We start from the raw sequence: 25,072 nt of genomic DNA, 5'->3' as shown, positions 1-25,072 counted from the left end.
CAAGAAGGACACCGTAAAGAGTAGCTCCTTCCAAGTGAATCAAGAAATAAACGTCAGTCTTAAAAAAAGAATTCTTAAGAAAAGAAATAGATTTCGATTTGGAAAAGAACATTTTTTATTTTTTTCTCCTTCGTGGGGATTTCGCACGATATTTACTTTACGAGCGGAGGGAAAGGAAGAAAACGACATCAAATTGGTTCACTAACCTAAAACAAAAAAAAAACATAAAAAAGTATTCCTCCAAGTGGGCTCAAATTCATCCCAAATCAACTGGTGCAATCGTAACCCTTGAAGAAAAAGGACAGAAGAGAAGGGAGTCTGTAATCTCGACATGAAACTTAAGCATTTAGAGAGTCGATAATACTTTGTTTTCTCCCATGATTTTCTCTCGGTTTTAAAATGCGTTTTAGTTCGAGCCCCAATATGATCCTCCGTAGCTCGGTTTCGATCCTTGTTTGTTCTGTTGGCCGCCGCTTTGAGAACGCTGTCCGGGTCCACTGGTTGAGTCCTTCAAAAAGAATCAAAAAAAGAAAAGTAAGCCCACTTATATTCACAACACTCCATATGCGGTATAAAGGGAACGTGAGCGAAACGGACAGGAGAATAACTACCTGATGGAGTTGCTGATGCATCATGTGCGAATGCTGAGATTGATGAGGCGCAAGGGTTGGGATGAACATATGCTGGGCTCCATACGGAGATGGACCTCCAACACCCACACTCACGCCTACTCCCAAGGGAGCTGCACTAGCATTTCCGGCCATACCATAAGGAGGCGGAGTACCCGTATGGAATCCCCCCGTTTTATCGTACGTCTGGCAAAAAAAAAGGAGAAAGAAGCGAGAGGTCAATGTCATGAGTTGCAAGCGAAAAAAGCAAATCAATCTTCAACTTACATTTATCTTGCCGAGTTGATTGTGGGTCTTGCCGTAAACGTTAGGTCCCAAATCGGCAGATCCAGTGGCACCTACGGAGGGGCCAGTCGAAGCACCGACTCCGCCAATCTTCCCCGCTTGTCCAGCAGCGCTACCAACGCCTACTGAATTGTACACTGCCTTGGAAAAATCGTCATAAGTCGAACCATAGCTAGCGTATCCAGATGCAGTAGCGTTTGACGGACCCCCAGCAGTGGCTCCCCCAGACGTTTGACCAGACTGGGCACCACCAGTACCACTGCCGCTTAAACCACCTTTGCCATATTGAGCTGCGTTGCTAGCAGCGTGACCCGATGTGGCAGCTGAAACCGGATACAAGGCAGGAGCACTGAACTGGTAACCACCAGGCATTACGCCACCACTGTAGTAATAAGCATAGGCCGGAGTAAGTGGAGTTGCAGCTGCGGCGGCCGGTGTAATAAACGCTCCGCCATGACTTTGAGCAGCATTCTGTTCATACCAAGATGGGAATAAGTATCAAAGTTCATAAAAAAATTTATACACTACTAACAACTAACCTGAGATAGCGAGGTAGGAACTGGAGAGTTATTTTCATTGCGCGAGAACTTAGCGTCGGTTCCAGTGGCATAAGCCAACGAAGCAAGAGTTCCATCGCGTCCTCCGCCCAAACTGGTAGGCGATTGATAGCCCATATCATAGTACCCAGCAGCTAGGTGGGGATACCGATACTGCATGTCTTCAAGACTGTACACTTGTTGATGCTGGATACCAGCAGCAGCGGCGGCGGCATAATAGGGCAGACCGGGAGCCTGGCCCATGATGAAACTGCCAGGACCAAGCATTGGCACACCAGGAGGCATGTTGGGAAGTCCCGAACCACTAGCAGCAAGCGTCGTGCCCGATTGCTTGTTTGCCGCAGTAGCTGCAGACGTTACAGCGCTGGGTTGCCTAGAAGAAGCCGACGCAGCCGTAGCACTGGGCATGTCTCCTCTTAGCGAAGAGACGGAGCTCGATGCATCATTCAAGCTACTGGCAGCGCTCAATTTGTTGTTGTACGTCTGGTAACTAGATTGTTGTTGTTGTTGCTGCTGCTGTTGTTGCTGAGGTTGCTGTTGTGGCTGTTGCTGGGCATAAGAACCGTAAGCGGTTTGACTGCTAGCACCTTGATATCCCGAGTTGGATGAATTGTTACTGTACACACCGCCTTGAAAGTAGATATGCGGATTAAAATAATGTTGGCCAAGCAAATACAGGAATTCATTTTCAGGTAGGCACATACTTGTCTGACTGCTGGAGGGATAAGCACCAGCCGGCTGAGAGACACCCGTAGTCGTTGCCTGAGTAGAAGCACTATTCACGCCGGGAGGCGCGTAAGACGTGCCGTATGGATACGACGCTGGACTATTGGTCGATTTTACTTGAGTGGATGTCGTCGCCATCGATTGTTGAGAAGCCGATGCTGACGACGCGGAAAAACCACCTAGAGAAGAATCGGGTTTGGGCAATGTTGAAGGTGCAGGCGGCTGTGGAGCAGAAGCATTACTGGCGTACTGCTGTTCCATCTTCGACATAAGTCCATGTTTCGATTGCTGCTGCTGTTGTTGTTGCTGCTGTTGATGTTGTTGCTGCTGCTGTTGATGTTGTTGTTGCTGCTGCTGTTGATGATGATGATGTTGCTGCTGCTGCTGTTGTTGTTGTTGCTGATGATGATCTGGCTGCTTCGACATATTCATGTTCGCTGTGGATGAAGGAATCATCGAAACGTCGATGTTCATATCGAAACCGGAAGGTTCGATACCAAAATCAAGGGTTCCAAATTTCACATCCAGTCCGGAAACAATTGGATCGTCCGGCATTTCAACTGCAGAGAGAGGAATCTGCACAAGGAACAATAAAGCAGCCGTTAGTTCAATTACAAATTTACTTAATGGGAATTAAACATACTTTAGAAGGTGGAGGGATTTTAGCTCGCAAAGGCTTCGCGGATTTCATGTTGGATGAAGGAACTCCGCCAACACCCATAGCAGCTTTTAGTGCATCAGTTGCTTGGCTATATTGTAGGAATTGTTGCTGCATCGACGATCCAGCCACTGTGACGCCAGACGTCTTTTGGAGCAGTGCATTCAAGTCGATGCCTTGTTGCGCGCTGTTGTTGATGGTGGAATATTGAACCTGAGGTGGAGGAGCAGGAACAGGAACAACAGGTTCGACATGGCTACTGCTGCTGCTACCGCCGCCGTTAGAAATTGATGTTGAACCGTTCGTCAGCGGCGTAGGTTCGGGAATAACGGGTGTTGGTGCTGGAACATTTGCTGCAGCCGATTGGGACGGTGTAAACACCTTTGTTTCAACCAATGAACCGATGTATTCTTCGTTATCCCAATCTTCTGCCGATGGAAAGTCGACTCCCCAAGGCTCAACGTTTGTCATGGCTGAGTACTCGGCACCTTCCTCCCATGTATCAGCGACTGGGGCAGGGCCACGTTGTCCTCGGCGGAAACCTCCTCGACCACCTCGACCACCACCACCACTACCTCGACCACTAGATCCTTCTCTTCCAGGTCCATTTGACATACGTGGGCCGCTACGAGATCCTCTTCCACGAGATCCGCCAAATTCCCCATCACCTTCTTCCACATTTTCCTTGTTATCTCGACCACGGCCGCGTCCTCGCAGCCTAGGTGGGCCACCACGACTGCTTCTTGGCCTGTCCCTCTCGCGATCCCTTCCACGTCCGGCTCCTGTTCCACTGCCACCCTCCGTTCCATCACCACCTACTGGTTGCTGAGCTGACTGCTTGGGTTTCTTCTTCTTCCCTGACACTTCCCAGTCACCCTAAAATTGATCAAATTGGTACATATTCACTAATTTATTTTTCACAAAAGTAACTACCTCAGTTTCTCCATCAAGGAGGACTGCAATGGCATGTTCCAAATCATTATTTGAATCATGGAGAGCAATGATTGCTGCATCAGGACTGCAGTTGGTCAACTCCACCAGCTAAAAATACACAAAGAACTGAGTTAGAAAATACAAAATACATTCTTCAATGTAACTGCACACCTTGTTGACTTTTTCTGGAAGTTCTGGATCATCCTTTCTGCTGTCACTGATCATCTGAGCAATACGAAGTTGCTCAGCAGTAGGCTAAACATTTAAAAAAAATTTGCACCAGTTACAGATTTTAAATGAAAACTGTAGGCATCGAACTTACCAGAAGCTTAGGATTGATTTGATCAACTGCTTTGCTGGAATCATTTTTTGACTCTCCAGTTTTGGAATTTGCCATCTTTGAGGAAGAATGGGATGCTGTGTCCTTGGATAAAGTCTGAGAAGCATTGGTGGAGGACTTGCCTTTATCCCCTTTCTTAGCTGTTGAACTCATTCTCATTCGTACAAGATTGCCACTGGTTTAGTACTGTTGTGCCCCAAACCAATTACCGATTTGTATGTACACACAACTATGTACAGAAATTCTGCAAAGACAAAATTACATTAAATTACAGGTAACATCAATAAACCACACAACTGATGAACCTATCTACTACCCAGTTACGAAAATGTTCTACACTTCAAATAATTCAACGACACAAATCATTCAGAATCAACTACGACGTGAGTTATAAACGTTGTAATTGATGGTGTGAATACCCGAATTCCTCACCAAATAATAAAAAGCACAATGAAAATTAAAATGGATTGCAATTAAAAGGCTTCAGCAAGACGTTGAGCAATGTTCTGAAATCGCAGTTTCGACATCAAGAACAATACAAAGGATAGGCCATGTGGCTCAGAGACGCCATCTTTGCTCAAAGAAAAAGAAGGGGGGGACGCCGGCAACAATCATCGCCCGCGCCCGTTTCCATAAGCCCCTTGTGAAACCCTCGTTGGATGCAAGACACGAGATATATTTACTGTTGGACCGAAAACTATAAATGCTCATCTAACAACCTTATTTCCCTTTCCACTACGACAAATCACAACCGAAGTGTTAATTCACAAAATGTTTTTAAACAAATTCCAAAGTTAAAATCGAGGCCGTACCTGCGAGTAGTCTACACGATGAATCACAAAAGCCGTCGTACACTTTTGTTAACTCTGCGAGTGCGACGCTGCCAATTCGCTTTTGAAACCATCTACGGATATAGGCCTCCTCTCTCGTCGTACTTCGTACTCCCCTCCCTTGCATCTATTTTCATGCATGTACCGCAAGTTAGCTGCTTGCTAGTTGCTATATCTTAAAATATTGATCCATTTATTGATCCACCTGTCTATTTCCGAGAGACTGATAACACCCACGGATGTATCTCTATTGCACCGACTTACACGAATTCTATAGGAAACGAAAATAGGTTGTAATTTAATAGACTAAAACATTTGTTATAGCTTTCTTTATTTGTTGGCCTTCGAGATTGTGCTAAGCCAGCGTTTTCTCCGTCAATAAAGAGTAAATTAAGCACCCCAGCCCATAACCCAAGCAATATAATTTACATCGTATTCCTTTCAATGAGATTCTCCAAATGCAAAGAAAATGTTCGTGGAAAAGAAAGATACCGAGAAAAAAAGGGAAAGGATAAGTTATTCGATTTCCAATACAGGTAGCGCATTTATCGTCCGCCGTAACGCTAGTAGTTTTAGCACCGAAATATCCGGAAATATCATGTAATGCCTAGGACTAGGAGGTCCTTGTTTATTGGTAACGTCCTTTCTGACTTTTAATTCGAGAATAAAGAAAGGAAAAATAATATTTATCTTTTAGAATTTTTTTTAAATACAGAAATGTACATGTCAAGTGGGTTCTATCCGCTCTATAAAACGCGCGCAATTTAAACCTAGCGTTTTCGTGAGCTCAACCCATATTTATTCCTGAGATTCAATTGTATTTTCCGAATCGTGCAAACGTGCATTCACTTTAATTTATTAGTGTTAAAATTGGAAAAAAATTTGCATATCGGAATCTTATCGATTTACAAGAAAAAACAAATGATCGATATTTAGAGCCATCATATGTTTTGTATCACGTTATTTCACGTTATTTTTTTCTTCGTTTGTTTTGATTTTAAAAGATTTACGAAAAATGTTAATTAAATTATCCTTTTCAATTGTGGATTCTTCGTATTAAGCCAAAAAGAAATTTGCGTAAGAATGGACAGGCTTACCTTTCAAATAGGCGAGCGGTTCGATTATTTGCAGGTAAGATTTTCTCTTGTTGTTGAATTGGTTGTTGAAGATAAATATTAAAAGAATTCTTTTTTAAACGCAGCATACGATTTCGCCTTATATTGAAAACAGCACACGGTTAGCCAAAAATGCCTTAAACTATGTATCAAATCAAAGCAGTTCAGCTTTCTCTAATTTAGTGGGATCAAGCGATTCAGGTATTCCGTTCCATACCTGGGCCAATTGGCAATGGAGTTGGTTTCTTGAGAATTGCCGTTCTTGGATCAATAGTTTGAAACAGTCTCTGGCTGTTCAGTACAATGGAATGGGTCAATTTTTCGAAAGTGTTTTAGATTATATCCAACAAAAACTCTATCATCTGCAATCCATGCTGAGTTTTCAGATTATTCAGAAGTATTTGTCAGCAGTTGATCAAAGCCATATTTACTTTCTCTTGTCTGGAATTGCTATTGGATTCATCATTGGGATACAAATCAAACAGAATGTCAAGCCCCTTACACGCATGAGGGCTTTAGTTTGTAATTCATATGCTGGAGCTCCAGAGTCAATTGCTATGATTGATGACATGGTAGCTCCAAATAGCTGTGGGGCTGAAGATGTCATGATCCAAGTTAAAGCATCCTCCATTGATCCCATTGACATCAAGATCACCTTTGGATACGGAAAAGTGATTAGGAGCCAATATCATCATTATCATCAAGTATACTTCAAACCTTTTTACAATTTCTTTATCACCATTTTATTATTTACTACTATTATTCAGACACATGGGAAGAATTTGCTCTTTCCATTTGTTTTAGGTAGGGAGTGTTCTGGAAGAGTCGTCGAGATAGGCTCAAAAGTTCAGGACTTGGACGTTGGAGACGAGGTGTATGCCGCTGTACCTTATTACGCTTGTGGAACTGCGTCTGAATGCGCTTTAATACCTGCCCAATGGGTGGCTAAAAAGCCCAGAAAACTCTCCTATGAAGCTGCCGCTTCACTGCCGTATTCGGCATCGATTGTGTGGAATGCACTCGTGCATCAGGCTTCCTTCAACGAGCTTACGACACGGGATAAACGGTATGAACAACTTCCTTAAGTGTCACCAAAGCTATTAACATAGAAAAGCTATTAAAAACAACCTTTGCAACAGGGTTTTAGTACACAGTGTTGACAACCCGGTAGGATGTATCGCCGTGCAGTTGCTGAAAGCCTGGGGTGGGCATGTTACTGCTACTGTCAGTTCACGGGCAATGATTACCGCCCAGCAATTGGGTGTAGATGAACTTATTCTTCATAATGGCCATGATTTGGATTTTGATTCTTTGCTGTCGTCTCTTCCTAAGTTTGACCTTGTGCTCAATACCGTTGGCTCGATTTTGCACGACTCGTGCCGTGTCCTCTGTCGAGAAGGAGGTTTGGTAGTTTCAACCGTCGCCTCCCCACCTGCGTCTGACAAATATGGCCTGTTTTACGGATCACTCTACTCTATGTGGCTTCGAATGAAACTCGTATTTCTCAAGGTTAGTCCAGCCCAGCTCCTGAAAAGCTTCCAAGCATTAAATGACTAACTTCCACCTGTTCTTAGAGTTCCATTTGTGGTTCGACCGTAATATCCACCTCAATTTTGGATGAAATCTCAAATCTAGTCAACAAAGGACATCTTCAACCAGTTATTGAGCGCGTGTTTGAAATTGATCAAGCTGAACAAGCCGGACAATACGCCGCCCAGGGTGACCACATCGGGAAAATCATCATACGATTTAGGTACTGCTAAAAAAATATACAAAAGAATCTTCACTCAAGTTGTGTAATCGGAGCGGAGTTGCGCCAAGCGCAGTAATTTCCATCGTCTGTAAAAAATAAGAGTGCGGTATATCTTTATTCTTCTTCTTCCGCTTCGCCTTCTTCGCCACCTTCCTCTCCGCTTCCAGCGTCATTGGCTCCTGCTCCCTCAGCTTCCATGTCAGATTGATCGTCATCACCTGTTGATAAATGTGCCCAGCTATATAGATTCTTTTCATAATTATACATCCGACTCCATCCTTACCTGCGATTTCAGCATTCTCCAACTCAGCCTTCTCCATCTGGCGAGCCAATTCAGCTTCATCCATAGCAGTAACAACTTTGGGCTGTTAAAATAGAAATTGCGTTATACTTAGGTTGTTGATCTGTAGACGAGAGATGAACTTACAGCCATTTGAATGTTGAAAACGCCACCAAGTGCAACAATTATCTCTTTCACTTTTTCTATGGCTAATTCTAGTCCTTTGAGTCCGTCTTGACGTTCAGGCGTCTGCGTAGTCATGACGTAAAGTGGTGGAGCAATCAAGTTAATTTTTATAGGAATCTCTTCAGTGGAGCAGGCAATTCCAGCTTTCAAAGCTTTCTTAACGGCACCAATTCCTTCGTAGCCATAACAGGCCACCTCGATGTCAGCTCGGATTTTCACAGCTTGCTGAGTCAGCTTCCGCCTAATAATTCCCAGTAGCACTTCCTTTGTGTTGTCATCCAAGCCGCATTCGTCAAGAAGAGAAGGATCACTATATTCAAAATAAACTAATATTATGTTCTTGAAATTTTAGGAACCGGCCATTGAACCGTATGGAGGGATTTGCATAGAAGCTGCACAGGAACAAGGTGTGCCAAATTTGTGAAATGTAGTAATGTAACAAAACTAACTGGGGTTGAATAAAAAAAACTTACTTGACAGCTTGCTTGAAGACATCATATGAAGAAGATTGCTTTTTGGATTTCTCCTCAAAAAGCCAAGCTGTTTTTCTGTAGAGTTCCTCAAGCTCTTCATCAGTCTGATATTTCAAGAGTTCAGCAACATGTCTTAAAATTGAATTTACTGCCTTGGCCTTGGAATACTTCTCCAAGCATTTGTCTACATCCTCAGGGCTAACACGTCTTTTTGACAGATCAATATAACCTGTGGTGACATGAAGAAAATTGGTTATTTAAAGAAACAACCCAAACAGTAAATTAAACAAACCTTTTTCCTTGTCAACCCTGATAACTACAACTGGTTCTGTTTTACCAACTCTGATGAGCTTGTTAATGGAACGGATACGCCTCCTGGACAACTCAGAGAGCAAGATCATGCCCTCAATATTGTTGTACTCTAGTAGGTGCACATAAGCTCCCATTTCAGCAATGGATCTCACATTCACCATCACTACATCATCCACTTCTGGATATTTTTGACCGTAGTACCGACAAAATAAGGGCATTTTTCACGATGGCAGCCTAGGTGGATAGTGAACAATACCGACATTTTAGATAGCGAAATTACAGCTTTCCTCCACGTTAAAGATTATGTTCTCTAAGCTAGAATTTTTTTCTATTCCTAAATTACCTAACGTATTAAGAAGAAAGAATGAATGTGAGGGATTATCCAAAAAATAAGGTGATGCCGGGACAGCAGCGTTTCTTACGTCAGCAATGAAAATCCACTGGACAAGCAGACTACGGTAAAAGCATGTGGAAAGTCCCGCGTTGCCAAAATGGTGCGCAATCCGATAACGTGATTCGCATTCCCGTGTTTCGTGATTTGTTTTAAAAATAAATAGTAGCCCTATCCATAATTTGTTTAACGAAACCAATTTTAATTGATATCCAATGGCTTAATTACCGCTTGAACATATTCACCACAAATTCTGCATTAACAACATCTCCAAACCTAACGTTTATTGACCGGCCTGAGATAAGAATTGTTTTTTTTTTAAGTATCACATTTAGAAAGTAGACGTTGAAGTGAAAGCTGGTTTGATAGAAACGATCGCGCATCAAACCTATTGACCTGACCAATCGCACTATTTTCTTATCTATCTTTCCTATCGTTCTATATGAGAAACGCTCAAAAAAGTTACTATCTGCACACAGTATACGCACGAATATGACGAACACAAACATTAAAAACGAACATTCGTCGTCGTCGTTTGTCGGCACCATTCAGTGGAACCTTCCAGTGTGTTTCTTTTGGTTGTTGTATCACCCAGTTTAAAAATTCACTGCACACCGTGTAATTTACTTATAGCGTAAAAATGATACGGTTCACTGAAGAAGATGTAACCAATAATGGAGAAGTTACCGATGTTTACTTCAATGATAATCGAGTCAGAAGAATACTAAAATCCATGTACACCGTCAACAGTGCGATTACTCTCCCATCGCTCGTTCTTCTGATTCCGGCAAGTAACACACAAAACTCAGTTTAAGAGGAAAATGATAATTTTAAAAAAATGAAATTGTTGTTGTCATTGAAGATATTGGCAAGTTTTATGGATCCCAGCCGAGACTACATATTGTTTTTATGTCTTGGACTATTTCCATCCATCTGTATTTGTCAGATCTCAGCATTCATCGCAAAAGCTGCTAAAAAGAACAGAAGTATCAAATTGTAAATAACAAAATGTTAACTATACTGCCATCTGTTTATCTGAACGGTAACGTGATTTTATTATTCAGATTAAAGGCGTCAGCTGTCCTTGCCGTTTGCTATTGCGTACTCGGTATCTTGGGACTTATCTCAGTGGGCGCACTTCTCGTACTTTGCTGCAAATCGTGCGAGAGACCGACCTGTAATTTGGCTACTAATATCCGAATGCTTTGATCCTATGTAATTGAAATCTTGAATGAATGTTCCAGGTGTTAGTGACGCAATTTGTTCGGCCGTCCTCTGTTTAATCACCGTCATCGGAATCGCCTACAACATCGTACACGCAAAGCTGTTAATTGGTGCCATTTGGTCAAATGAAGTCCTCGAAGAACGAGCAGTACGATCGCCACAATTATCAAAATAAAGTACTTAGAGAATAGCGCGGCTACTAATGATAACTGATGTGTTTCTCCACGTCTGTTTAGAATACACTCAATCTAGAAGAGGTGTTTGATGACGGGCCGATCACAACAATCAGCGAAGCGACCGAAGGAAGAGAATCTCCATTAACGACTGGACAAATAGGATTCTCTTACTTGCGGATGGAGAACCCCACGGAAGTGTTTCCCTGATACCTGATATCCGTCCATAAAAATATTCATTTTAAAATATTACAAATGATTATTATCTTTGTTTGGAAGTCAATTAAGAGTTAATACCTGCTTGGAAATCTATGCTGTTGATATTATTTTTAAAATTGTGTATAAATGAATAAAACAAAGATTTTGGAATAGACATTGAGAGTTGCGCAAACCACAATTTAGTTGTTCTATAATTAATTATATGCTATTTAAAGAGCTCTTTTGACTACGCGGGCAAGGCAAGGACGAGGAGCCAAAGTTAAGCCAGGAATGGGTTCAATTGAAGGTTGCAACTCTAAATCTACATCGTTCCATGGTGATTCAAAGCGGAAATGTTGCATCATAGAAACGAAGAAGAGGAAAAGTGTACTCCTGGCCAAAGTTTCACCTATGCAGCTCCTTTTTCCTGAAAAAATCAAACAAATAGATATAAGAGATTTAAATATGAACTTAGAAATTCGACAACCCACCAAGGCCGAAGGTTAATAATTTTTCTGATTTGACAAATTTGCCAGCGTCATTTAAATGCCTCTCTGGTAAGAACGTATTCGGTTCTGGCCAAACTTGTGGGTCGATATTAGTCGACCAGAGATTGATGAACGTCAAAGTTCCCTAAAATAACATATTTATTAAACTGATGTTGCTGGACCTTTGGAATTTTTATCAACTGAACTGAGACCTTAGGAATGTGATATCCTTGACATTTTGTGTTTTGTAATGCGACATGAGGGACTGTGAGAGGCGCTACAACGCCCAGCCTTTGGATTTCTTGAAGTGTAGCCTCTGTAAATGGTAACCTACGTTTCACGAATATTTGTACGGATTGACTGGGGAAAAATTGTGTCGACAAAAATACCTTCCCCTATCTGTCAAAGAAGGAGTTCCACCATGAAGTACTTCATCAATCTCTTCTTGCACTTTGTTTTGAATATGTGGGTGCATTATCATGAATACTAAAGCGAAGCCGAGGGTGTGACTTGTCGTCTCTGAACCGGCTACAAAGATATCGAAAATGATACCTAGCAGCTCTTCCTCTACAAGAAAATAATTTGAATAAATTTAAATCTTTTGATTTAAAAAAATTCTAATTTCCTACCGTGGAAACTATGGAAAGATGAGTTATTTGATGATTCTTTTTCAATCAGAGTTTCCAAATAGAGGTCAATGAAATCGCGGGGTGAATTGATTTGGAGTGTTTTCCGGTGTTCCGAGACTAATTCCTAAAATGAAAATTTTAAATCGATTAAAATAGTAATTTCTTTATGTCTTATTATAGGCATGTATCCTGTCAGCACTCACTTCTATGTAGGATCGAATGGGTCCAATGTACTGCATGAGCCTATTGTATCCGCTCAATTCAGGCGCAATGTAGCGGATAAACGGCACGACAGTCAACAAATTCGGACCGCCGTTACTGTAACGCATGAAACCGTTCATGCATGACGTAAGTCGATCCATCTGCGGATCGCCCCTCTTGAACCTTGTACCGGAGACCATAACCCACAAGATGTTGATAACTGAAGTGGTAAAAACATCGTCCAACATGATGTTCCCATCTTTGGAACACTCCACAACACCCTGGAACACACCCAAAAACGGAATAATGGCTCAGACGGCTGGAACGATAACTGGGAAAGTAATCAAATTACATTGATATCAGTTACAAGATCTCGGATTTCATCTAAAATGATGCCTTCAAGAGAGGATTTCCCAACGCCAACATCTTTCAAGTGTTTGATAGTGAAGCGTCTCTGCTCCTTCCACAGTTCGCCTTCCGTCATCAACACTCCTGTAAAGTAACAAAAACGTAATTAAAGATAAGGAAATGAACGCAAAATTGAATGCGAAAAATCACCGCGACTCAATCCTTTGGTTCGGAGGAGGAAATCAAAAGAGAGTGGTCTTCCTGATAGCGCTGGATTGCTTAATGCATCAGCAACTGCTTGATGGCCAGAGATGCAAACAAACTTTCTATGCCAGAGGAGGAGACCGATCACAGAACCATATTCTCCAGCCATTTTTATTATTGCTTTAGCTAAGGAAGGCTCCTTGTCTTTGTAAAGGGAAAAGAAACTCAGTGTTCCAGGTGGACCTATAAGCATTAACAAAGAACACATTAATTCAAATGAAAGGTTAACATTGTGGCATGATCACAAAAAACAAACCTGGCGGATAGTTGGCAGGAGTGCGGATCAAAGTGTACCAGTAAACTATCCATCCTACTGCCGCGGATACAACGAGGTAACTAATTACCGACAGCATTACTATTTGGTTATCCACTGTGTGCAGTAGTACTATTTTTATTCTGCTGGCACCGTGAATTTTTCGACCAAAGACCGGATGACTTGAGATAACAGCAATATATCCCGCTACGTAACAAAAGTATCACGCACGACACACACGGAGCTTTCTCCTAATCCACGTTGAATTACTGACAACTCTAGCTAGGCACTGAGCCTTTCGAAAAACATTTGGGTTGCTGCGCCATGTTTCAGTGACCCATTGAATCTGGCCCCAAAAACAGGTTTTGGGGTTATGCTCTAGGGCGACAATCCACACAATCTCAGCCGGCAGACAAAATTGTTCTAAAAAAATTTCCTGAAAAAGCAAGTCATGACCGCTGGATGTTAAGATATTATGCGTCTACTAGACCGCAACTACATTAGAACGAGTTTTTCATTCTTTTTATTTAATTTACTTGTCACTTTTTTTTTTTTCAATTATTGACTTTGTTAGTCGTCCTGTATTGACAGAAACCGGAGACACGGCTTCCAACAGAAACGAGAACAATTTTAACGAAAAGAGACGTGTTCTGGCAACGGTTTAATTCAATTACAAATTAATGTGGCTGTGAATGTTAATCAACTTTTGCGGCCAACAATATTGCTTGTATACCAAAATAACGATGGCCCGACTGAAACATTTAGCCATCAACGGCGCGATTTTAACTGTGTACTTTAGGATTTTTTGGGGCTTTTATTAACGCGAAGAAGTGAAAAGCTGTCGGATCTGAGAAAATACCAAGACTGAACCCTTTGGAATGCCGAGTGTGTTAGTAACGAGACCACTACGTTTCACACTGATGATGCAGCAGTTATTGGGCACCGAGTTGGAAAAAAAAAAAATTATTTCCTTTTTTTAAAAAGAATCTATTTTTTTAATGACTCAGTCGAGAAATTCCAAAAAAAGAGTGACGTCACGAGGATGTCTTTATATAGAATTTTATTGGCTAGCAGCGGCGAGCTGTGATACATCAGCGGACACGATAATGGCAGAGCAATTAAATTAGGCGGCACTGGAGTGAATCCCCGAGATTACTTGGTGACAGGCACAACCGCCTGATCATAAATATTTATAACTCGCCAAGAAACACCCGATAAGTCACACCGTTTTCAACTTTGAATCAAATTCAATTTCTTATTTAAAAAAAAAAAAATGTTGCAACTCGCCAAAATTGAACTCGCAACCAACGAAATATTTAGGCAATAAAAACGCAAATCCCGCACACAACAGGCGGGGTTTTTAAAAATAACAATTTTTCCATTCCACATAGATGAAATTAGGGTATAGTAATATGAATAAGAAACATTTCGGGTTAAAAACAAAATCTTTCCAAAGTTATTGCAAAATGATCAATTTTTAAATAGAATGATTTCGGCGACGGATGAAGCAGCAGTTTAGTTTCCCCCACGTTCTTCTACATCCTCCCCATGACTTGATATTCGTCATCGGCCAACATTGTCCCATCTTCGTTCATGATGTTGAGACTTTTTCGCTTGCGCGAACAGATCAGGAAAGTCAGGCCGGCTACGCCGTATTGAAAGCAAACGTACCAGGCCAGGTAGAAGGAGAACCCGTGATACCAGACCGAAGCTTCCGGGAAAATACTGAGCAGATGAGCCCTCGAAAAGTCCGCCCCGTTGGACACCACTTCAATCAGCACAAACGTCGTGGCCGCTATCAACACAACACAAAAGAATTGGTTCCACGCCAGGAGAAGAAGAAAAAGAAAGAGAAACTAAATAAATATCACGAACCTGTAATCAAATGCATGCAGCCAGCCAGTCGTTTGAAAGTGTAGCGCGGATTCCGAAACGTGTACATGGAGAACGAGATGGACATGATGTGACACAAAAGTGATAGTCCAGCCAGCGCTACGATAGTCCGCCGGTAATCTGCAGGGATTCAACAATTCCGCAGCGGATTAGACACGTTTTAAAAAGTGAAAAAAATTCGGAATAAACTGAATAGAGAACAACTTGGATTTAACGAGAGGACAGAAATAAAAAAAAGTGAAGAATGCGAATTAGGAAATGGTTACAGAAATACCGATGATTGTTCTAGCGACGGAAGGCTTAGCCCTGAGTTCATGATCGTCCTGTTCCAGATTGTGATACGAGCAGCCATCTGTGAAAAGAAACACATCGTTCATAATAGCGAGTTAGATATACATAGGTAGAAGTTCTTGGCAAAATGCCCAGTCGCTACGACTCGATCATACAACTGCGCTACACGTTTTTTTCTTCCCCCCTTCCCTGCCTGGAAATGACACGCTGGAACGCTGGAATGGATGCAACTAGAGCGCATTATGGAAGCGTCCCGTGATTTATATGAACAACGGCTTAATCTGTCGATAAGGGGTCCAACAGAAACAAAGGGAGACCAACTAAAATGTACGAAAAACATCCATCAAAAGTCTCTTTCGCTGAAATCAACATTTCTGACAGGAGAATAACTATTAGGATCGGCCAACTGTCAAAATTGTTCTCGACGCGTTCCAGTTAATGTAAACGAGGCAGACAACTTGTGTTTTCTTGTGCAAACACTCGCAGCAACTGGCAGTGTGAAAAGGCAAACATTAAAAGTCGAGAAAAAAAGAAGAAAAACAGGAGAGACTCTGTCTTTTTTTATAAATAGAAAAGAACTAGGAAACCGGGACCGGAGGGGTGGAGATGCAAGGAAAACCGGAAGGAGTCGACAAAGTCAGTCCCGTGTTAACAACAATAAGTCACTATCTTTCAATACTTTTTTGTGTCTTTCATTACGACGCCTGTCGCACTGTGTTACACCCAACCAGAAAAAATACGGTGCAGATGTCCTGGACAAACAAGAGAGTCTAAATGTCGACTGTGCTACTTAGAAGGAATGACGCATCCAGGAGTCTGCAGAACTGCAGGCTTTTCATTCCTCTGCCCCTCCACTCTGTCGGTTGGGGGGAGGAAAAAAGAAAACTTTTGTTTGTCTTTGAGTCTTGTTGGCAGAGGTTTCCTTAGACATAGCTGAACTGCCAGGAGGGAGAGACACAGAGCGGGTCGTCCCCCGTTGTCTGAAATGATTTCTCAACTAGGATCCTATATTGCGACTTACCGGTAGCTGCTGCTGACTCGTTGAATCTCTGCTGTCTGTTTGTGATGCAACCACGCCACACACCCAAATGACTCTTCAAAACGCCCGTTGAATTCGTGTTATTCTTGGGCACTGAATCGACAATAATCCAGAAATCGGTTGACAGGGATACGATCCACAACTGCCAAAAGAGAAATGCGGATTAATTATAGTTTGATGGATGGAGGGGAAAAAATACTCACAATCGAGGCCAGGAAGCAGAGAAAAGTGATGAAAATGAGAATTCGTCGTTCGCGCATCAATTCCTTCTGCCGTTTGGACAGCGCTGCGTTCTCAATGTCCGTGTTCCGTCTTCGGGGGACTAAATGTTTTTGCTGCCCGTGGTGGTGGTGTGGCTGCTGCTTGTGCTTCTGACCTGCCCCGTCAGTGTGCGGCATGGCTGTGATGTTTTCCTTTGAAACGAATTAGATTAAACAAAATGGATAAACAGAAACTGATGACAACAACAGAAAGGGAAAAAAAGATCGGCGGCCGGAGTCTAGAGCGTGCCAGTTGCAACTGAGTCCTCAGTCTTAAAGACAGTTGAGTTCACCTCGCTCAGGAGCTAATAAAAGATCTTTCGGGGGTGGCGCAACTAGCGCCCAGTCCGAGTGCCAAACAACGGAGCGATACTAGGAACAAAGTCTCAGCGTATTCATGTAACCGTGTATATATTTCCTAAACATTGATTGGACTGCATGGGGGGAAGCAACAGTTTCGTTTCCTTGCACTCAATTTTAGGCAGGCCAATTTGATCGAAAAACTTAACAAAAATCAATCAATGTTTTAGCTTTAATACTGCACAATCTATTCGGTTGATTTGACGGGTTTGGCAGTAGGTATCGTTAAGCACGCTAAGTAAAACACCGGGACGAGTAGATGACCAATGAAATAGATTGACTTCCAATAAGCGAGTGTCACGTCCATGGCTAGCAAGGAGAATGCCACTCCCTAATATACAATCAATTAATCAAAAGAATTATTAATAAGATATGTCAATAAGTGCATATTGCAGTCATACCATGTAGGAGAACCATTGTATTTTCATGAATCCCATTCCGAAGTTGAAGATCTTTGGGCTCTGGAAAAGAAAAAAAAAGGAAAACTCATTAGAAGCTACTAACCAAAAAATGCGATAGAAATAACTCACCACAATGGGTCGAAGTTTCTTTTTGATGGCATCTTCGGCCACTAAGATGAAAGGAACAGTCAACATCGACAGGTAATAGCCAGAGTGAACGCCATGCCAAAAGGCGGAAATCAACATTGTAACAACAGTCCTCAGCGGTTTGACAGGGAAACGCCGGTGAACGTTGACAACGAGCCACCATTGCACCGTCATGTTCCAGGCTCTCATACTTCCTCTTACGTCACACGTCTCGGCCGAATACTCATCAATATTATGAACGGTCTCAAAATTGTACGTCGTCAAGGATCGATCCTTTTTGCTCCTGAATAAGATAAATCCGTAAATGATATCCAATCACGAGGGAGTATAACAGTACTCACAAACTCTGCAAAGCGGTAGGCCCATTTCCTGGTTTCGGCTGCGATTCCTCTGGATAAGCTCCCAATCCAGCCATAATGCATGCCACTTCAGAGAGAATGAATCCAGAATAGAAACGCATTCGGAAGTTGAAAAAGAGCGGTGTCATGTACCATATGCGGTAGAAGGTAGAGTGTTCTGCAAAAAACTCTTCTGTGGTCGCATACTAAAAATTTTAAAAACTGTTTGAATAATATTCAACAAGCATAGGAGAAAAAACTAAGTGTTTGTTACCGAAAGGGGGAAATAGTAGCTAGAGAGGATGAAAAAGAAGACATAGACCGGCACATATCGTAGCCGATGGCGAGCGTGATTGAAGAAAGAAATTTGAGTGTCATTGGCATGCAGCATGTCCCAGTATGTTCTGTACTTGTAATACGGACCTACCACATTCATTATGAAATCATGTTACAAAAAAAAAAATAATGCAGGACGGTTGTTACCTGTGAGGACTCCAATATAACAGAAAGCATAGTGGAACACGTCAAGAAAGCTGGGATTGACTCCCTGATACTCCAGCACAAGTTCAACTTGTTTGACATCAGTGATGCTGTCTTGTTTTTTATCAGCTGAATTTGATTCTTTCAATAATCTCCTGTTTTTTGCTGTCTCGTGAACTTCTAGTGCAAGGCCAACCATCTGAAGAGCATAATTGAGGTAAAAATTAATTATCAAATTAAACGTAATAGATCTTTGAAAAATAAAATCATTGAACAAATAAGCCTACTCTAAGTGTGAGGAGCATTTGAATTGCATTGGTGTGACTGGGGACTTCAGGAAGACCAAAAACAGTTGTGAACCGAAAAAAGAGAATGTAAGTGAACGAAAACCCAAAGCTGAGTCCATGACAGAATCTAAGATATGCACAAAATTAAGAGAAAATCTAATACTCATTAACTTTCGAAAACAAAACGTATTACTTTGGTGAGACGTAACGAATAATTAAGGCATTGACAGCAGCTGTCAGCACGCAGTGCAAGGTGTGAAAACCTGAAACTATGAAGACTATGGCGAAACCAATGGCAGTAGAAATACTTTGTTTAATATTTGCATTGTCGAAACGTCGAAGTACTTCACCCAAACCGATGGTGGCTAGCAAAAGAAATAAATAAATGACATCGTCCCACAACATGTTTTCAACCGAGAGCAGACGGAAATGGAAAATGGCCAAATGCAGACGACAAAAGCAGCAGCCCACCAGATGGCACGACAATCGATTCAAACCGAAATAATGATCGGGATCCAGCGATTCCCAAGGCAGCGTCGATCCTTCCATGTCGACCGACGGCGTGAAATTGACAGCGTGTTAAAGACAATAGACCCAGTTATAAACTTAATATTTTCAAGAGTAAATATGAGGTAGACTCTGAACGTGCTCTTCACGTGCTGCGCGGTTCGCAAGAATTAAAATATTCAAATCGTCACCCACTCACGCCTCCCCCCTTGCGTTTTTTAGACGCTAAAGGGCTTTGGCATGTCTTTATTTTATCATCTTGCCAGTATGTCGATGAAGAAACTTCATCATCCTCATTTCCATACAGTAACTTAAGCAGAATTTTTATTTGAAAAATCATCAACAGCCAAAAAAGCCGATGGCGTCGTTCATTGATAGACTCGACAAATTGTCCTACGTCCAACAACATCAGAACCGGTTGAAGGGAAACACAACACACAGCGACGTGTGGGGGATTTCTATGAGCAGAGCAGATGTTTGGTGTGGTCGCATCGATTATTATGTACAAGACGCTCTATAGCGTCGGTCCCCCCCAAAATCCCGAGCGGATATGAGAATCCCGCGTGTATGCTGGATCATACATCTCTCTTGCGGGTTCCCGCGTCCACTATGAAATGTATAAATCGAGTCCAATCACGGCCCCATCTTTTTCTTTCCTTCTTAAACTGGCATCTGATATAATAGGATGGGTGTTGACTTAACCACGCCCACCCCCGCCTTTTTAGCCCAACAGCTCTGCATGTCCCGGACGTTGGAAATATCTCGTGACGTGCATAAATTATCTTCATCTTCTCTCCCCCGCGCGCGCTCGTACTGTATACACATTTTGAAATTGAGTTGATGATTTGACGCTATAATTTTGATTTACGAGATTATCATGCATTAAATAATCTCCAAGCCACGCCTCCTCCTTTCTATAAACAAAACTATATATAAAGCCATTAAATTCTATGGCCCGGGGGATTCAATGGAGCCCGCCAAAATTTGAAATGAACGCGGTCTACTGAATTTTCATATTGTACGCGATTTAAGTTAAATGTTATTAAAATCAATCGATGATGATATCTGGGCTATATTTTGCTGATGTCAACGGCAACTGGTTGTTTCTGGCGTGAAAGAAACATTATATTACGTAAGATGGTTAAAGGAGGGGTTTGAGTTGTTGTCTCTCACAGGAGGGAAAAGAGAAGAGCTGCTGAAGAGTCTCAAAACCGGAGGGTCTAACTTTTCCGACAAAAGTCTCCAGCAGATGAAGGAAAAACTCTTCCGAGTTCGCACAAACTTTGTCTGAAATTATTTCCCCCCCTCGTCTGCCAAAAGTTGATGTGTGGCAACATTTGAACTTGACGTCAACTGTCACAAAACTTTTGAAAATTGGCGGGTCTTTTTTAATCATTTATCCATCAAATAATATTTGATCAGAGTTTGTCTATATACTGCTGGATGTAGCTATCTTATATTGGAAAAGAAAACGGTTGAACTTCCTATGAATATAAGCCGTCCGCGTTTGACATCCGGCGGAAGTCACGCTATTATTACTTCCCCTCCGGCGCGCGCGTTATTCGAAATTTTCGTCAAGAGTTTGGACAACACAGCAGCATATCACAGCACACGTGCCTGATGGTGTTTGTAGGATATTATTTATGCATATCGATATGTAATGTACAGTAAGTGATTGATCTCTCTTCGACTGATGTTATTGACTTACATTTCTTTCGTTTTTTTATTTTATTTTCTCCAGGAGAACTTTTCATTTCGATTGGAGTGGTAGATGATGAGTTTCTTTTCCCCTCCAACAGTTATGTAAAAAAGGCCGGGGGGGGGGGGAATAGCCAGTTCCAATATTGATTGATCCAATTCACTTGAAAGAGGCCGTATAGCGTAACAGTCACGCGTGACCGACAGAAAAAAAAATCAGATATCAAAAGTTTATTTTACATTTCACAACTGCCGTAACTCGTCTCTTCCCTCCGGGATCTGATATGTGAAACTATTGACGCGTTTCTTTTAGAAAAAGAGAAAAAATCGTGTGGAGGACTAGAAGTTGAACTATTTAAGATTTTCGTGAGTCCGATAATAATAATAAAAAAAGAACTGGGGCGAAATGGAAAAAAGCCAAAAAAGGGAGAAATGTTAAAAGGGCGGCGTTGGTGATTGAGAGAAAGTGGAGAATCTCATCACAGCAAATGGACCACGTCACGAAAGTGGCCGGCTCTCTCAACGCTGATTGGTTTCTCCTGTATACCTATACACACAAAAATTGACCGACGAGTACTATGTGTGTTACGAGTGGTGAAGAGAGTGTGGAGGAGAGGCGCGTGGGCGCGAATTTTAAAATTCAAAAGATATATTTTGCGCCGAGTCAAGCGTTTTTTTTCCTTTCAAATAACTGTATATTTCTAAATATAAAATGGCTATTTGACGCTGGGCCGTTTTGGAGGTCATCCATCGCCGACCAGCAGCATCGATCGTTGAGCGTGATAAAAAAAAAACGGGAAAAAAGTCGACCGATCCAATCATTTCCTCCTTTTCTTTTCCCATCATCTCGTATATTTCTTCTCTTTTTATACTTCCCTCTCTGCTCACGGAAACTGTTTTTGTCTTCTTTTCTCTTACGGTTATATAGTTATTCCTTAAGCTGTGTGTCCACCTCTTCTTGAAGAAAGAAGAAATAAAAAGGAAAGATACAGCAGCATCATCACAACCTTGGCCTGCCTTGGCCTACTACCCAGCAGCTCTTCTGGTAACCCAAAAATGGCTGGGGCGTATATTCTCTCAAGAGTCTCCGTTGTATAAAAGTGACGGCGGGAGTTTCCCTCTCTTAGATTCTCTATTATCAAAAACCGGGAATAGAGTTCACTAGACCCTCCTCCAGCCAGCCAGCCAGCCAGCAAAGTCCTATCTGTTATATGTATGGGGCTAGCTCTAGCTCACTTTGTGATTTATGGAATATTCTTTCCAGGGTCCTTAGACAGCAGCACAACAGGATGGACGTTTTTATCTGCCGGAGAGACTCGACTAGCTGTGTGAATGGATTCGATTCGACATTTAATAGATCTCAAATCCTTTTTTGGGGCCAAAGTTAATATCCAGCACGGGATGAAATTTAATTTACTGTCCCATCGAATGTTGCACAGGCGATTGAACAGCACACACACACATCGATCCATCGATTTTATACCCTCCCGTGCATGTGTCTAGTCGTGATAAAACCCAGTGCGGAAATTTGTTGACTTTCATTAGCAACTCAATTTGGAATATCAAAATCTTATATTCATACAGGCTAAATAGCAACTTTTGGCTGCTGTTTGTATGTATTTCTCTTTCACGATTTGGAATAAATAAGGAAAAAGGTTGCGGTTTAGAGTCGTCCAATTAGAGGGTCCGGTGCAACTGTAATCCGTTGATGCATCACCAGGAGCATCATTAGTGCGTGTGTGTGTGTATTATACAAGAGAGAGAAAATCGCATTGATCCCTAGCGCTATACATAGGCTCTATAAATATACGGCGCTGAGCGGCTTATGGTACGGCACTTAACTTTGATTTCCGTTTGATATCTATTTTTATCGAACGTATATTTCTGTTGAGATTTATACCATGCATGTATATACATCGTCCTCTGCTAAACCCGGACCATACACACATCAGAGCTCAAGCCGATTACGTGTTGCCTAGTTCCACCAGGATCGCTTTTCCTTTTTAAGTAATATAGAGTTATTATTCATTTTCCTAAATAGATTATTAGATATACCTGAATGTGTATATATCTCAGCTATAAAAGGGCTGATGAAATAAATAGACGTGGTCGATCGAATTTCCAATTACCTTGAACAGATAATGTGCTATGCTAATTAGCGGAAAATCCCGCAAAATATCGACCGGGGGAACTTGTTTCACATCACGGAATCCAGATTGAAAGGAGCGTGATGATATATCCAGGAGAGGGAGAACCATCCGATCGGAATGGAGAAAATGATCCTATAGAGAGCGATGTATGTATCCAGCCGATCCTTTTCTTTCGCTTCAAAATAAAAAAATTTCGATCGAATGAATTGATCCGCACGCATTTGATTAGGTTCGGAATTTGTCGAAGAAATAAGAAGAAAAAGGAGACAAGAATATAAACCGTAACAACTTTTAGACAGGAAAAAGCTTGTTGAGTGGCTAAAAGACTGGAAAAAGAAGAAGAAGAGGATCCATCGATCAAGTAAAAATAATAAAAGAAAAATCTTCTTTCTCCCCTTGTGTGCGTGAAAAAGCCCTCGGGAGTTGTACTCGTTCAAGATTCTGGCCTGGCTTCAATGGTGGCAACTTTCGATGATGACTGCTGCTGCTGTTCCTACTATCTGTGGAAAATCCGGGATTTTTTCCTCCTCTATCTTTTTGTGTAAACCTATAAAACTCGTGTGATGGTTCTTCTTTTTTTTTGTTGCAGTCCGTTTTGTGTGTGCCGATCGATGAATATACAGTCGGACGGAATAGGGAGATGTACAATACTACTACTCTTCCAGCTCTCTGCAGCAACGCACAAAAGATCTTTGATCGATTTGATTAATCCCCTAAGCAATATCTAAGTGACTTGATTGAAACTTCTAATCCCTTTGACGTATATAGATGTATAGTATATACTGTTGGCATCATTTGCATAATGACTCGTTATATTCCAAAGAAGGGATTTAAGAATCCTGATCATTTTCCTCGGCCGGGCTAAAAGCAACAAAAGCTTTTTTCTCTCAAAAGATTGGCACCAGCTGATCAATATGTTAGACATACAATCTCTTCTCTATAGAGAGAGAGTCTCTGTGTGTAGCCGTTGACATAACAAGCTCCCCCAAAAAAGAAAAAAAGAGCATTAGAGGCTCTACTGTGTAGAGGCAAATCTCTGGCCGTGTCCCAGCAATCGCCTATTTTTTTTTGTCCACCCTTTATATTCCATCCATTGACGACCGAGGATAAAGAAGAGAAAAGATTCGAAAGTTGGCGAATATCAAGCGAAGAATAGAATCAAAGTCGTCGCTATAAATAGAGAGAAACTGCTGGCCGCATCATATAAATCCGAAATCTCTATCGGCCAAGTGTAATAAACGTTCATTGAAAACATGGTGGGAGACATCAACTCTAAACTTATTCGATAACCTCGTTAGATTGTTTATTACTGGGGGGAAAAAAACAATCAAATCAAATGATAACATTTGATTTTATGATAGCCGAGAAATGGGATCCCTCTTTTATGTTTTCGTTCGTGTCATTCCGTCCACTCAACTTGCTCTTGTTATATGGGTAAACAGCACGCAGTAAGGGAGAACAACTGTGTCAATACTCTTCTGTGTGTACAATATACCATATAGTCAGTCTACTATAGAAAGTTTACGAGCCGAGTGATTTATCCACGTGTCAAAAGAATCGCCAAAGACGAAACTGTTTGGTTTACGCATCTCAGTTTACACCTCCTTTTCTGGTGGTGGTGTAATTTTGTACACACCTTTGTAGTACCAAATAATGACTAGTATTACGCCCCTGTAAAAAATATGCAAATTGCAGATTTTGTACATCTTTTTACGAAAAGAAGAAATCGAATATTTTTCTCTCCCATCCCTTAACTATGGAAATCCATGATGGCCGCTAAAAATTAGAATAAAAATTTAAAAAAGGCTTGGATTCATAACCGATTGTTTTCTATTTCCATTTTCGAAACAGGGGAATGGGTGAGAAAAATAAAATCAAGGTTGTTCTTATAATGCAAATTTGATCAAACAAAACCATTTCGACCTTCGAAAATTGTACACCCCTCCCCCAGATTTGTACCCAATTTCATTTAACA

At 41.6% G+C, this 25,072-nt stretch overlaps 7 protein-coding genes across 12 annotated transcripts; 2 read left to right on the top strand and 5 right to left on the bottom strand.

Annotated features, from left to right (window-relative positions):
- Positions 1-97: 97 nt before the first annotated feature.
- Positions 98-5,045, bottom strand: LOC124349225 (protein lingerer-like). 5 transcript variants are annotated; one of them, XM_046799659.1, is made up of 11 exons: positions 4,941-5,045; positions 4,111-4,372; positions 3,960-4,043; positions 3,789-3,896; positions 2,841-3,731; positions 2,176-2,773; positions 1,454-2,100; positions 897-1,385; positions 612-815; positions 365-508; positions 98-287 (listed from the first exon to the last, which is right to left on the bottom strand). In XM_046799659.1, exons 2-10 carry the CDS (start codon positions 4,285-4,287, stop codon positions 407-409), a joined length of 3,300 nt encoding a protein of 1,099 aa, XP_046655615.1. In that variant the 5' UTR covers positions 4,288-4,372; positions 4,941-5,045; the 3' UTR covers positions 98-287; positions 365-406. The 5 variants fall into 5 exon arrangements, with proteins under 5 accessions (XP_046655615.1, XP_046655620.1, XP_046655617.1 ...); XM_046799664.1 differs by having other exon boundaries at positions 98-206; XM_046799661.1 differs by lacking the exon at positions 4,941-5,045 and adding an exon at positions 4,848-4,934.
- Positions 5,046-5,860: 815 nt separating this feature from the next.
- LOC124350997 (reticulon-4-interacting protein 1 homolog, mitochondrial-like) lies at positions 5,861-8,771 on the top strand. The gene is made up of 6 exons (XM_046801742.1): positions 5,861-6,089; positions 6,160-6,777; positions 6,841-7,139; positions 7,213-7,582; positions 7,648-7,826; positions 8,645-8,771. The coding sequence occupies exons 1-6, from the start codon at positions 6,042-6,044 to the stop codon at positions 8,679-8,681; spliced, it is 1,551 nt and encodes a 516-aa protein (XP_046657698.1). The 5' UTR covers positions 5,861-6,041; the 3' UTR covers positions 8,682-8,771.
- On the bottom strand, positions 7,856-9,555 carry LOC124350999 (eukaryotic translation initiation factor 2 subunit 1-like). The gene is made up of 6 exons (XM_046801744.1): positions 9,421-9,555; positions 9,058-9,311; positions 8,766-8,994; positions 8,254-8,602; positions 8,110-8,191; positions 7,856-8,044 (listed from the first exon to the last, which is right to left on the bottom strand). Exons 2-6 carry the CDS (start codon positions 9,293-9,295, stop codon positions 7,941-7,943), a joined length of 1,002 nt encoding a protein of 333 aa, XP_046657700.1. The 5' UTR covers positions 9,296-9,311; positions 9,421-9,555; the 3' UTR covers positions 7,856-7,940.
- Positions 9,556-9,830: 275 nt separating this feature from the next.
- LOC124351000 lies at positions 9,831-11,192 on the top strand. Of its 2 annotated transcripts, none has more exons than XM_046801746.1 (5): positions 9,831-10,255; positions 10,331-10,464; positions 10,533-10,645; positions 10,713-10,868; positions 10,929-11,192. In XM_046801746.1, exons 1-4 carry the CDS (start codon positions 10,109-10,111, stop codon positions 10,865-10,867), a joined length of 549 nt encoding a protein of 182 aa, XP_046657702.1. In that variant the 5' UTR covers positions 9,831-10,108; the 3' UTR covers position 10,868; positions 10,929-11,192. The 2 variants fall into 2 exon arrangements, with proteins under 2 accessions (XP_046657702.1, XP_046657701.1); XM_046801745.1 differs by having other exon boundaries at positions 9,833-10,255; positions 10,713-10,840.
- Positions 11,187-14,033, bottom strand: LOC124350998 (methyl farnesoate epoxidase-like). Its single transcript, XM_046801743.1, has 9 exons — positions 13,250-14,033; positions 12,940-13,176; positions 12,734-12,873; positions 12,384-12,662; positions 12,181-12,304; positions 11,941-12,118; positions 11,764-11,881; positions 11,555-11,696; positions 11,187-11,490 (listed from the first exon to the last, which is right to left on the bottom strand). The coding sequence occupies exons 1-9, from the start codon at positions 13,344-13,346 to the stop codon at positions 11,294-11,296; spliced, it is 1,512 nt and encodes a 503-aa protein (XP_046657699.1). The 5' UTR covers positions 13,347-14,033; the 3' UTR covers positions 11,187-11,293.
- A 256-nt stretch (positions 14,034-14,289) lies between these two features.
- On the bottom strand, positions 14,290-17,038 carry LOC124348344. The gene is made up of 5 exons (XM_046798526.1): positions 16,673-17,038; positions 16,452-16,611; positions 15,414-15,491; positions 15,122-15,259; positions 14,290-15,041 (listed from the first exon to the last, which is right to left on the bottom strand). Exons 1-5 carry the CDS (start codon positions 16,865-16,867, stop codon positions 14,782-14,784), a joined length of 831 nt encoding a protein of 276 aa, XP_046654482.1. The 5' UTR covers positions 16,868-17,038; the 3' UTR covers positions 14,290-14,781.
- An 87-nt stretch (positions 17,039-17,125) lies between these two features.
- LOC124348343 (lysophospholipid acyltransferase 7-like) lies at positions 17,126-19,291 on the bottom strand. The gene is made up of 8 exons (XM_046798525.1): positions 18,936-19,291; positions 18,743-18,869; positions 18,459-18,654; positions 18,250-18,398; positions 17,979-18,181; positions 17,620-17,920; positions 17,491-17,550; positions 17,126-17,420 (listed from the first exon to the last, which is right to left on the bottom strand). The coding sequence occupies exons 1-8, from the start codon at positions 19,289-19,291 to the stop codon at positions 17,277-17,279; spliced, it is 1,536 nt and encodes a 511-aa protein (XP_046654481.1). The 3' UTR covers positions 17,126-17,276.
- Between the last annotated feature and the right edge of the window lie 5,781 nt (positions 19,292-25,072).

This window comes from Daphnia pulicaria, chromosome 7 (genome assembly GCF_021234035.1).
Source record: "Daphnia pulicaria isolate SC F1-1A chromosome 7, SC_F0-13Bv2, whole genome shotgun sequence".
NCBI classification, from domain to species: Eukaryota; Metazoa; Arthropoda; class Branchiopoda; order Diplostraca; family Daphniidae; genus Daphnia; species Daphnia pulicaria.
The sequence above is the reverse complement of the archived record's forward strand: the minus strand, read 5'-3'. Positions and strand labels throughout refer to the sequence as shown.

What these genes read in the sequence shown, in the direction of transcription:
- LOC124349225 (XM_046799662.1), bottom strand. Translation starts at nt 4,287, where the DNA reads ATGAGAATGAGTTCAACAGCTAAGAAAGGGGATAAAGGCAAGTCCTCC. An exon ending in ATCAACTCGGCAAGATAAAT is followed by an intron (nt 816 to 896) that starts GTAAGTTGAAGA and finishes TTTTTTTGCCAG; the next exon opens with ACGTACGATAAAACGGGGGG. An exon ending in TGCATCAGCAACTCCATCAG is followed by an intron (nt 509 to 611) that starts GTAGTTATTCTC and finishes TTCTTTTTGAAG; the next exon opens with GACTCAACCAGTGGACCCGG.
- LOC124350997 (XM_046801742.1), top strand. Translation starts at nt 6,042, where the DNA reads ATGGACAGGCTTACCTTTCAAATAGGCGAGCGGTTCGATTATTTGCAG. An exon ending in AATATCATCATTATCATCAA is followed by an intron (nt 6,778 to 6,840) that starts GTATACTTCAAA and finishes ACTATTATTCAG; the next exon opens with ACACATGGGAAGAATTTGCT. An exon ending in TGAAACTCGTATTTCTCAAG is followed by an intron (nt 7,583 to 7,647) that starts GTTAGTCCAGCC and finishes ACCTGTTCTTAG; the next exon opens with AGTTCCATTTGTGGTTCGAC.
- LOC124350999 (XM_046801744.1), bottom strand. Translation starts at nt 9,295, where the DNA reads ATGCCCTTATTTTGTCGGTACTACGGTCAAAAATATCCAGAAGTGGAT. An exon ending in GTCTTCAAGCAAGCTGTCAA is followed by an intron (nt 8,603 to 8,765) that starts GTAAGTTTTTTT and finishes TTTTGAATATAG; the next exon opens with TGATCCTTCTCTTCTTGACG. An exon ending in TTTTCAACATTCAAATGGCT is followed by an intron (nt 8,192 to 8,253) that starts GTAAGTTCATCT and finishes CTATTTTAACAG; the next exon opens with CCCAAAGTTGTTACTGCTAT.
- LOC124351000 (XM_046801745.1), top strand. Translation starts at nt 10,109, where the DNA reads ATGATACGGTTCACTGAAGAAGATGTAACCAATAATGGAGAAGTTACC. An exon ending in CGCTCGTTCTTCTGATTCCG is followed by an intron (nt 10,256 to 10,330) that starts GCAAGTAACACA and finishes TTGTCATTGAAG; the next exon opens with ATATTGGCAAGTTTTATGGA. An exon ending in ATCGTGCGAGAGACCGACCT is followed by an intron (nt 10,646 to 10,712) that starts GTAATTTGGCTA and finishes TGAATGTTCCAG; the next exon opens with GTGTTAGTGACGCAATTTGT.
- LOC124350998 (XM_046801743.1), bottom strand. Translation starts at nt 13,346, where the DNA reads ATGCTGTCGGTAATTAGTTACCTCGTTGTATCCGCGGCAGTAGGATGG. An exon ending in ATCTTGTAACTGATATCAAT is followed by an intron (nt 12,663 to 12,733) that starts GTAATTTGATTA and finishes GGTGTGTTCCAG; the next exon opens with GGTGTTGTGGAGTGTTCCAA. An exon ending in CCATTCGATCCTACATAGAA is followed by an intron (nt 12,305 to 12,383) that starts GTGAGTGCTGAC and finishes TTTTCATTTTAG; the next exon opens with GAATTAGTCTCGGAACACCG.
- LOC124348344 (XM_046798526.1), bottom strand. Translation starts at nt 16,867, where the DNA reads ATGCCGCACACTGACGGGGCAGGTCAGAAGCACAAGCAGCAGCCACAC. An exon ending in TCTGCTTCCTGGCCTCGATT is followed by an intron (nt 16,612 to 16,672) that starts GTGAGTATTTTT and finishes CTCTTTTGGCAG; the next exon opens with TTGTGGATCGTATCCCTGTC. An exon ending in CGTCGCTAGAACAATCATCG is followed by an intron (nt 15,260 to 15,413) that starts GTATTTCTGTAA and finishes GAATCCCTGCAG; the next exon opens with ATTACCGGCGGACTATCGTA.
- LOC124348343 (XM_046798525.1), bottom strand. Translation starts at nt 19,291, where the DNA reads ATGGAAGGATCGACGCTGCCTTGGGAATCGCTGGATCCCGATCATTAT. An exon ending in TTATATTGGAGTCCTCACAG is followed by an intron (nt 18,399 to 18,458) that starts GTAACAACCGTC and finishes TGAATGTGGTAG; the next exon opens with GTCCGTATTACAAGTACAGA. An exon ending in TACAATGGTTCTCCTACATG is followed by an intron (nt 17,421 to 17,490) that starts GTATGACTGCAA and finishes ATTGTATATTAG; the next exon opens with GGAGTGGCATTCTCCTTGCT.